Source organism: Nicotiana attenuata, unplaced genomic scaffold (genome assembly GCF_001879085.1).
Source record: "Nicotiana attenuata strain UT unplaced genomic scaffold, NIATTr2, whole genome shotgun sequence".
Taxonomy (NCBI): Eukaryota; Viridiplantae; Streptophyta; class Magnoliopsida; order Solanales; family Solanaceae; genus Nicotiana; species Nicotiana attenuata.
In genome coordinates, this window is record NW_017671953.1 from 22,490 (window position 1) to 33,361 (window position 10,872).

The 10,872-nt window shown below is 34.8% G+C and overlaps 1 protein-coding gene and 1 long non-coding RNA gene across 3 annotated transcripts in view; one reads left to right on the plus strand and one right to left on the minus strand.

Moving 5' to 3' along the window:
- LOC109211032 (ATP-dependent DNA helicase Q-like 5) overlaps positions 1 to 7,570 on the plus strand; it is a 9,996-nt gene extending 2,426 nt beyond the window's left edge. The window contains exons 5-19 of the mRNA XM_019374531.1: positions 56 to 134; positions 244 to 297; positions 414 to 488; positions 597 to 650; positions 1,077 to 1,121; positions 1,210 to 1,304; positions 1,392 to 1,521; positions 2,177 to 2,275; positions 2,540 to 2,595; positions 2,687 to 2,789; positions 3,991 to 4,119; positions 5,258 to 5,427; positions 5,747 to 5,771; positions 5,850 to 5,965; positions 6,543 to 7,570. Coding sequence (XP_019230076.1) covers positions 56 to 134; positions 244 to 297; positions 414 to 488; positions 597 to 650; positions 1,077 to 1,121; positions 1,210 to 1,304; positions 1,392 to 1,521; positions 2,177 to 2,275; positions 2,540 to 2,595; positions 2,687 to 2,789; positions 3,991 to 4,119; positions 5,258 to 5,427; positions 5,747 to 5,771; positions 5,850 to 5,965; positions 6,543 to 6,651 — 1,339 coding nt within the window. The 3' untranslated portion in view covers positions 6,652 to 7,570. The remainder of the gene's footprint in view (positions 1 to 55; positions 135 to 243; positions 298 to 413; positions 489 to 596; positions 651 to 1,076; positions 1,122 to 1,209; positions 1,305 to 1,391; positions 1,522 to 2,176; positions 2,276 to 2,539; positions 2,596 to 2,686; positions 2,790 to 3,990; positions 4,120 to 5,257; positions 5,428 to 5,746; positions 5,772 to 5,849; positions 5,966 to 6,542) is intronic.
- A 686-nt stretch (positions 7,571 to 8,256) lies between these two features.
- Positions 8,257 to 10,642, minus strand: LOC109211033. Of its 2 annotated transcripts, XR_002065644.1 has the most exons (3): positions 10,386 to 10,642; positions 9,729 to 9,823; positions 8,257 to 8,690 (listed from the first exon to the last, which is right to left on the minus strand). It is a non-coding gene; the product is annotated as an uncharacterized LOC109211033 (long non-coding RNA). The 2 variants fall into 2 exon arrangements; XR_002065643.1 differs by having other exon boundaries at positions 8,257 to 9,823.
- Positions 10,643 to 10,872: the final 230 nt, after the last annotated feature.

Sequence of the window (10,872 nt, forward strand, 5' to 3'; positions counted from 1 at the left end):
AAAAAAAAAAAAAAAAAAAAAAATGAAAGCTACAAATTTACTCAATTGATTTCAGGATGAAAGATCTGATGACCTTGCTGAAGTCTTCCCCCTTTTCAGAGGCTAAAAGCATCATCATTTACTGCAAATTTCAGGTGCTGCTTCCTATTTGTCTGTGATACTCTCATTTTTTATATTTGTTTACTGTAGCTGTATCACATAACTTGACTTCTGGTTTTTTGTTTTCCTCCTCAATGTGCACAGTTCGAAACTGATCTCATTTGCAAATATCTATGTGACAGTAATATCTCGGCAAAGGTTTTGTATCTGCCTTTTGGTTTATTCTTTGTAAACAATATACTGTTACCTGCATCCTCATGTAAATCATTTGATGCCTAATGGGTTAAGTGACTTACAATTTGAATTGTTTTCAGAGTTATCACAGTGGAATTTTCGCAAAGGAAAGGAGCCGTACGCAGGAACTGTTTTGTGCAAACAAGATAAGAGTGGTGAGAGAAGCAATTCATATTTTCTATTCATTTTAATTTACAGATATTAAATACTATCCTTTTATATAAATGAAGTTTTTTTTAACTTGCATCAATATTTTCTGGAAGGTTGTTGCAACTGTGGCATTCGGCATGGGACTGAATAAGAAGGATATTGACGCTGTAAGAACTGATCTTGGTTTTCCTATATGATATATTTGCCCTTTTGTCTGCATCAACCTCCAAATTAGGGAGGTTTCCAAGAAGAAATCAAGAACACCACTATATTCAGCATTTTGTTCCTAAATACTTATTCTGCTATGTGGTTGGTTTCGGGATCCCAGTTCAACTCAACATGGATTTTCTCTTGTAATTATAAGAAGTAACTATCTGTTTTTGCTGTGTGAGATTACTAGTTGCCCACACTTCCTTTTGATAGCTCATCATCTCTCATTTTTCTGGCCACAAGGTGCACTTCAACATATAACAATCTCCAAAATGTTTATGTTGACCAAATATTCCAAGTACTGCTGCATTAAATGTGCAGCAATTGTGCCTGACTTCCTATGCGACATTCATATTAAGACTTGGTAAATGCTTCTGTCTCAGGTAATACATTACAGCTTACCAGAAAGCTTGGAAGAGTATGTCCAGGTCGATATTTATGCTTATGACAGTTGCAATTTCCCAGATACTGACTTTTGCAATTCTTTTAACCAAAGTATTGATGCTACCTGTGCAGGAGATTGGTCGTGCTGGACGTGATGGTAGAATCTCATATTGCCATCTCTTTTTTGATGATGTTTCCTATTTTAAGACTCGCAGTCTTATGTACAGGTGATAAAGAAATGAAAAAACTCTTAATATTCATAGAGTTCATTTGAATCTAAGAATTCTAAAGCTTTGCATATTGTTTATTCTCAGTGATGGTGTCGACGAGTATGTGGTGAACAAATTGCTGTGTCAAATTTTCAGTGGCAGCACGAACCCTGCTGGGAAAATATGTTCATTAATTAAAGAGTCTGCTAGTCGTAAATTTGATATGAAAGAAGAGGTACTTTTTCTGTCATTTAAATTGGCATGCTGAGTATCAGTTTTCTGATTGCTTCTATTACTACCCAATCACTTTTTCTATATTTTCCAGAAACCAATTTGATCTTTTATTTGGGTTAAAAACTCTTTTTCAAGACTGTATTTGCAACCCAAAGGCCCGGCCCTTTCATCGTACATCCTTGATCACAGTCACAGACTGAATGTTTTGGCTGTGTTTAAATTTATAACTTGCAGTATATTGATGAGATTACTAATCCTTGAAACATTCTTATGGAACATTGGACATGAAAAGAAGAAAATCTTAGATCCTGAATAATAATACCTGCCGCTTCTTTTATTTTATTTTATGAAATTGACCTGTACATGCAGTATTTGGCATTTTAAGTCATTGCTTAAACAGAGCTCGAACATGTCTTCTACAGTTATCAGAACATATATTAATCCTTATTACTCAATTAGAGATAGATAATAAACTTCCACACCACCTGATGTGTGCATGTCCTGGGTATTTTCTTTCTGATCTGTTGTTGAATACCTTTGCTGTGAAAGTAGCTTCCATTTTTTATACAAATGTGGGATAGTGCAAGACCGAAACTGAATATTGTACATTCTTTTATCTTAGTAAGATGCTGAAGAGCTGGTTTTCTCTCTCATAGGTTATACTAACGATCTTAACACAATTGGAGCTAGGCGAGGTCCAATACTTGCACCTGCTCCCACAGATGAGTGTAACATGCACGTTAAACTTTCACCAGGTTAGTTAAAGTTAATTTAGCAAGATTAAGTACAGCAGCCAGTTGGCAGATTTTTATATGATCGAGGGCAAATTTTACTTTCAGTTGGTCTAACGTTTGGTTTGATTTTTAACATTACTTAGTAAGGATTAGACCTGCATGATTAGAATTTTGCGATTAAAAGAACTAGAAAGACACCTAAAAGTGGTTGTCTGCCTCCTTTTGCTGTTTTTGTGGCGGCTTCCATTTTTCACATTACATCATGAACTTAACAACTTATTGCAGACTTCCCCTGCATTGCTAGCTATGAAAGATGCTGTGGTTTCTGCTATCTTGAAGAAGTGAGTACCTTATTTTTGTTTCCTGTGAAAACAAACATATGCTCTCACAAACTTCTGTTATATCTAATGTTATACACTTCATGTATTTTAGCTCTGTGATCAAAGATGGGCAGTATATATTTGACATACCAAGTGTAGCAAACAGCACCAGACTGCAAGTCAATGACTTGTCAAACCATTTGCAAACACTGAAGGTAAGTTCCATCTGTGGCTATTATATGGACAGTAGTTCTTTTATGGGGTCTTTTGCGCATATTAGTGAAAGACTAGATATACTGATGTAAGTTATGTGTGAATTTCCTGACCCCTCTTGCTATTCCAGATTGATATTGGTTATTCTACGTCATGTTTTGACACTTTTAGCAGTAAAGATTTAGATCTTAGAAACACAAAGATGTCATATAGTAATTCATCAAAATCTTTGATCCTAGTTAAACTGAGGATGATGATGAAGATAGTGAGCATAGCAGGAGTTATGCAATTCTCTTCAGCAAGTTTGATTTTTGGATATAATATTTAATGACAACATTACCTGAGCAGAATTCATCTCCAAGAAAACTGACAGGAAAAATGAAAAACATTATATTCTTCGGTCTTTGGTTTCTGATAGCCTTACTGTCAGAATAACATTTAATGACAACATTACCTGAACAGAATTCATCTCCAAGAAAACTGACAGGAAAAATGAAAAACATTATATTCTTCAGTCTTTGGTTTCTGATAGCCTTAGTGTCATCTTCATATTTGTGGTGGTCTTCCACCAGGATGTGAAGGGAGTTCATGAAAGGTATTACATAGTATGCGCGTTGATGCCATAGCTGGCTATAAAGATCTGAATTTCCCCAAAATTGTATGGGTGGATTAGGTAATGATTTCTTCGATTGCTTTAGTGCTTTTGGAAACCCAATCATTCTTTTTCTAGAACTGTGAATAATATAAGCATTTGGCCCATGCTTCTTATTTTTTTTATTAAGAAAGAAATATTAGCAGTAATCGTGGCAGTGCTCTTTGACTTGACTCGGGATGAACAATGATGCACCAGCCAAATTCCAGTTTATAGTTTTGGGTAAATCCAGCAGAATGTTGTACTTCACTATATACACTTATGTTCAGCATAAGATTCTTTTGTCTGGCGCAGTACTTCTTAAGGGTTACCTTCTGATACGTAGAAATATTAAAGGAACAATATAGATATTAATATTATGAAACCTTTTACTATCTGTGTTTGTGCATGGTTATCTATTTGTATGTGCACTTCATGTCTCTGCCATTTTATTCAAACGGTGACATTAACACCAAAACTTGATGGTCTTAAGCAATTTCAGTTCAACATTAATTATTCACTTTCTGCTTTCTTTATTAGACATGAGTAACTTTCTCTCTTTCCTGTCTCAGTTGAAGGGGGAAGTTACATATGAGCTGAAGGATCAGGCTTATTGTTATGTTATCATGGAAGTCCCAAAGGATATCTGTTCTTTAGCAACATGGCTTACAAAGTGGTTATCTGAGGTTGAGAGTTGTAAGGTGACTCTCTTCATTAATAACGGAAGTTTGATTTTCCTTCATGTTCCTCCAAAGATGCAATTCTTCCTATTGTCCTGTTTTCCTCCCTAACCCTTTATCCCAGAGCTGGGTTCAAGATGAAAGGAGGACACCCTTGTTTAAACACGAAGAGAATTTTCATCATAGGAAGAGTGTCATTGAACTTGTGCAGGATCGCCAGAACAGTACCAACTCAGTGCCACACTCATCTGTTTTAAAAATTGACTGGTCATGCTTCTTCCAGAATTATGATTCAATGTATCAAGATGGTCTCAAAGTTGATTTTAGTATCGAATAGATGGTGACTTTCCACTGACCTATAGCTTATTGTCCTTACTTAGCCTTTTGTCCATTTTCCTCTATTCTTGTTTTGTTGTTCTGCTTGGCAAGAGAAATTGAAGTAATTTTGCTTCCTTTTGAAGCGGAAGCTGATAAATTAATATCAGCATATATTTGTTTTATGTAAAAATAAAACAAATGTTGGGTTCTTGATATTGGAGCAAGATACAAATAAGAAATTTACTATCCTTAGGTAATAGCCTGAGCGCATATCACCTAGAGTTAGATTCACTTTTTTGACTATACAACATGTGCTGTACTGAAATTCACAAGCTTTTCATTTATAAATGAAGCTACCAACTCATTGGCCAACAGTAATGTAGGTTAACAGTTACCTAGTTCCATTGGTAGGTTATTTTCCCGTGAACTTTTAATCTACTCATTTGAAGGAACAGATGTGCATTTTTGTCTAAATATTTTTTTTTCTTTTTGGTGTTTGGAGGGGATGAAGAGATGTTATGTTTAAGTTAAAATTAATAGACAACACGTTCAATTTAATGATACCACCTAAGCCTTTATTTCCTTTGTCCGGTTATCTCTTAAAGTAAATTATCATGGCTTTGCGTTAATTGTTACCTAGACTACATGTAAGTCACCTCCAAGTGATCCATATATGTTAGGACAATCCTGAGCACACCAGGGTATCATTGCCTACTAGTTGAAGGGCTTTGGTATAGCTTTCTGCTGTTCATGCAAAAATATCAGGCATATAAGCTTTTATGACATACAGATATAGTATTCTTGTTGTCTCCCAGTCTTGTGATTGTGCCTTTTGTCGTAGGTAAGGAAGATGGACACGATGTACGATGCTGCTGTGTTTGCAGCAGAAGCATGTGACAAGGTGCATGGTTGCCTTGGCCGTCAACACACACCTTGCTTGCAAAGGAAGATTGCAGAGTATTTTATAAGTGGTACTGAAGTTGACGTTCCAAAGAAGATTGGTGGAAGCAGGTGAGAAACCTATCACAGTTTCTGGGCTATTGCTTTGTCCATGCATAGGAAGATGTAATTGCTACTTCCCATGTTGTTAGATGTCTTGTCTACCAGATTTCAAGCATCCAGTACACGGTGTCTTATTTTGTGATGTCTTTTATATCCTCGAATTTTGGGGATCAGAATAATTTTGTTTCTATTACAGACTGCAGCTTGTTCTATTCATTTACGTATTTCTACACTTTCTTTAGTTTGTCTTTTTATGGAGTATACAGCATCAGTTCTTCTCCCAAAGATGTCAATTTATATGCTAACACAGTCGATTTCTTAATTGCAGCCCATTTTTGACAGCTGATATAAAGGTAGTTCTCTTCACAAATAGTTCTTCCCAAGGGAAGAAAACAATGCAGTCTTAATGTTTTCCTTGTTTCATGAAACAGGTATTTCTGCAGTGCAACTCACAAGCCAAGTTTACTCCTAGAGCTATCGCAAGGATATTGCATGGCATTGCGAGCCCAGCATTCCCGTCTGCTACGTGGTCAAGAACTCACTTCTGGTACATCATCTCTAAAGCTGATCCATTGAGAAAAATATGCTCGGATCTTTTTCGTCTAAAGATGATTAGAGTTAATCATTTATCATTTATAGCATATACATGCACAGAGTATTTCTTTCTATAGTTGTGCAAAGAAATATGGCAAGATTGCAGACTAGCAAGGGTGTCAGTATGATTATTTTGTCAACCATGTGCAGTTTGAAATTTATCTGATGAGGAATCAGGGCCCTCAAGAGTTTATCATTCTCCTTTTAATCCTCCAACCGACAAAAATAAAACAGGAAAAAGTGTAGCCATTTTCATTTCAACAATTCCTACTAAATTAACCTCTAGTGTTTTTATTCAATATCTTCATCCTAGAATATCAAATAAGTCACGTCGTGCTGAAGGGTTTCTGACTAGCATCTTGCTGATATGATCAATCTCCTTTAGCCCTTAAAAGAATTAGTGTTTTGGTGGTTTTTTCACTTTTGACTAAGAGTTCCCTACAAAAAAAGCCTGTTGAACCTCTCACTTTTCATGTTCATAACCTTAGACTAAGTATATTGAATAAGCTCCCTGTGCTTACTGGTTTCAGGGGAAGGTATATGCAAACAGACTTCAAAGCAATAACGGAAGCAGCAAAGGCAGAGCTCCTGAACATTGTGGGGAAGGATTCTATTAAGCAAGGTCATTCCCAGGATTGATGTTATGACACATTGAGATTTAACTTAAAAGCTACAAAATGGTGAAAATACCGTCGGCTATCTAAGATATGTTGTTATAGTTCCCTCTTGTCTCCTTGGGAGTGAGTATGAAAGCTACATCCTATTTCTTTCTTTTTCTTCCAGTGAGTATGAATCTACATAGGTAGCATCTCTCTGCTAGCACTTTTTAAGTGATTCACAACATCAAGAACTTCTGATCCAGCTTTCCAAAGGCAACTACTTGAAAAATACAAAAGCTGCCCATCAACAATATCCCGCAGTTGGTGGTAATTTCCATTTCACAATTGAGGACTACTTTGAAAGAGCTAAGGAGTATGGTCCTCATTTCTATTAGAACAGATCCTTTGTTGGCTATCTAATGGTATCTCTTTCATAAGGAAAGGATGTACCTCGCAGATTACCTTCCCATGCTCGAAGTTGAAGGCTGGTAGATGTTGATGGCGACTGGCGAGAGGCGGATCCAGGATTTGAGCTTGCTGGATTTAACCATTGAAGTTCTTAGCGCTGAACTGATTATACTTTTGAAATTATGGGTTCAAAATCTAATAGTTGGTGAATTCTTTTGGTGTTTCACATACACACATATCTATGTTCCCTACCGAGAATACTGGGCCCAGTTGAACGCATAGCACAAACTCTCCATCAGCTGCTGCTGATGGCTGCATAATAAGTTAAGCAATCCTGAATTCCTGTAGAGCTGGTGCTTAATGGTGATAAATAGTGTACAAACTTCTATGCATTGTATTGTATATATAGAAAGTGCAGTTCTGGTACAATAGCATGCCTTTTTTGCTCTATTCATCCGTCACAATGGAATATCTAAAGATGAGATGTTTGCTTGCAGTTTCCTATCAGATTTAGCTTAATGAATTTTCCATAGTTGGGAGCCACTTCTTAATGTAAGATTTCATGCCATAGATTGTTGTTCTTGAAAAACAAGAGCCTTTTTGTTGCAAGCATTGAGCAAATGTGCTGTATTCAGCAGCCCTTATTCATGACTTAAAATCATGTGATTCATACCCTGATGCTTGTTTTATTAGGTTAGTTATTGTGTAGAATGTCTGGGATATCCTTTGTTTTGTGCTATTCTCCCAGCGCAGATAGTTAATGCTATATAGTACATTGTCGTGAATGGCAAAGGAAAGTATTCATTTTCTTTTTTACTAGTATACCTACCCGTGCGATGTGTGGAAAATATTAATTTCTGGCAACCCTAATTATACTATACTGCATTATAAACTACTTTACTTTGCATGTTGCAAGCAATGAAATTTACATTTATATAAAATTAAATTAACCTAAAGCTCCATGCATTCTTCATATTGTGAAGAAAATCTTGCGAGAATAGTCATGCTAGCTGGCCTGTGCAATTTTGAGTACAAAGGAAGGACTGTAATTTAGAAAATTTATGAAAAATAAAAGATTTTAACGAATAAATTATTTTGGCAAATTTCTCAAACTTGTCAATCGAGATAATATAGAGGGCGTTACTGATACTTAGTTTATCATATAAAATTAGTCGATGCATATAAACACCAATGCGTAATATTCATTTACCTCAGATAACCTGCATTACTCTCAATAGAAGATCAATCCAAAGCATATGAAAACAGTATTCTCACAGCAAGTTAATAATCTATTCTTCTCCCTAAGATACAGTTTTACATATTAAAACACTCAGCAACAACAATTTATTTCAGAAACTTTAGTACATCTCCAATATTTGCAAAGCAGCTATAGAGATATTATTCATCCATACAAAACTACAGATCTCCAATTAAAAGTGCCCGGATATCATCGGCACCGGTTGGCTGAGCCGATGCCATGTAACCTCCAACATCAACCTTGCTTTGCACTTCTAATGTTGTACTGTTTGGCATGGCGACAACCATTTGTTGTGGATTTGTTCCCTCAAGATTCTGTTGCTCAACCTTATGTCCAAATAAACTTCAAAACCAGCCTCTAAGCCAACAATGAGAAGGGCGACTTTAATTTTTATGTTTTCTGCGTCTCTGTCGCTGAACAAAGAAAATAACTCGATATAAACGGGACAGACAAACTTTATTAAAGCAAAAGCAGTTTTAAACAAAAGAGTCTTGAAAGGAAAAAGTTACACATGATAACTAAATAAAAATAGTTATTAATCCTCACAAAGTTACTTGTAGTATCTCGAAAAGTTGTCCACAATACATAATAACTGGACTTGTATATAAGTAGGAAAGACGTAGAGTTGAGACTTAAGTTTGTCAACAACATCATTACCTCACTTTTCTTATCAAGCCATTCAAGACCATAAGAAAATGTATGGCTAAGGATCAGAATTCAGTGATAGCAACCATATTCATGGAAAGAAAAACATGTAAAGAATCTGTAAAATAAAACTGCAATGAATAAACTTCCAATTGACAGCATGACGACTAATATCTGTTGTTGCCTCTGCACAAACTTTTTCCAGAACTGTTTTCCAATAACAACACAGACATGCTAAGAAAAAAAAAAGAATCTCCAAAAAGAGCTGATGATTGAAAAAATTATAGAAAGGAAGACTGTAAGTGAAAAAGTTGATCTTGCACGTCTAAAATGTAAGATAAATGATATGAATATAGAAATATAATAAATAATCTTCCATAATGTTCACAATACACATGCGAAAGCAAGTGAAAAATAGAAGAATTTAATAATATTGTATATTAACCTGGTTGCGAAACATAAAAAGTAAAGCAGTTCCATCACGAGGTGTATCTTCCTCAAATACAACTTGTGCATCTAATTAAATGTCCCTAAGACGGTGCAAAGATATAGTTAAAAAAAAAGCCCCACGTTTTGGAATTTTTTTAATAAAATAACAAAATAGATGCCAGAATATGCAAAGATAAATCTTTAAGATGTGCATCTTCCTCAAGTATAACTTTGTGCATTTAAATATCCTTGAGACAAAAAAAAAAAATATTTTGGACAAAATTTTAATAGAATAACGAAATAAATGCCAGCACATTTTGCAAAGATAATCTTTAAAGACCAAGAGGAAAATGTTGTAACAGGAGAAAAGGCTTAACTTTTAGTTACTTGTCTTTTGCATTACGTTCCACTGCCACCACTGTTAGAAGGAATTCGATTGGTCAACTCTGTAGCAGACACAAATGATGCGGACCTAAAACAAATATGAAAAATAATATATTGAAAAAGATTATCTTTTCCTTCATTCGTATCATATCTTTTTTTCTGTTGCACCGCTCAATCATTAAAAAGCTTTGTATTATCATTCAACTCAATTTTTATTTTAATAGAATAACGAAACAAATGCCAGCATATTTTGCAAAGATAATCTTTAAAGACCAAGAGGAAAATATTGTAACAGGATAAAAGGCTTAACTTTTAGTTACTTTTCTTTTGCATTACGTTCTACTGTCACCACTGTCAGAAGGAATTCGATTGGTCTACTCTGTAGCAGACACAAATGATGCGGACCTAAAACAAATATGAAAAATAATATATTGAAAAAGATTATCTTTTCCTTCATTCGTATCCTATCTTTTTTTTTGTTGTACCGCTCAATCATTAAAAAGCTTTGTATTATCATTCAACTCAATTTTTTTTGGCGAAAAGTCAAAATCGTTTACCAAATTTCGTCCACAAAATTGATTTGGATATATTAAAATTCGCCAATAAATCAAAAAGAAGATAAGTAAATCTGAAAAAAGAGAACAAAGGACCTGTTTTCTATGTGATAAACTTCAGATTTCGTGCCTACAACCACGAATTGGATCGTCTTCTTTCGCAATCTGTCATCGGCGTTGGTGGTTCTTCGATATGGTCATTATTTGTACAAATCTCCTACCATTCATATCAATAAAAATAGTAGAACAATCTATAGTTCTTCAATCTGGTCATCATTTGATGAATTTAGATGGGTTTTAAACTTCTCTCAAGAAGAAAAGAGAGAAACTTATCTCTCCAGCAGTTTTCGTTGTTATCCTTTTTGTGCGCTTAGGTTTTCAACGTCGTGGGATCATGGGAGTTTCTTATCTTTTAATTTAATTTAATTAAATAAAATATAGAATTCAACTATAGATTTTTAATAAAGAAGTAGGGAAAAAAACGAAAAAAAAAATCGTTCATTATTTTTTGTACCGTAACAGGTGTTTTTTCCTAAATATGCAATTTATAAATATTAATGTTAAATCAATTTTCTTTTTTAGA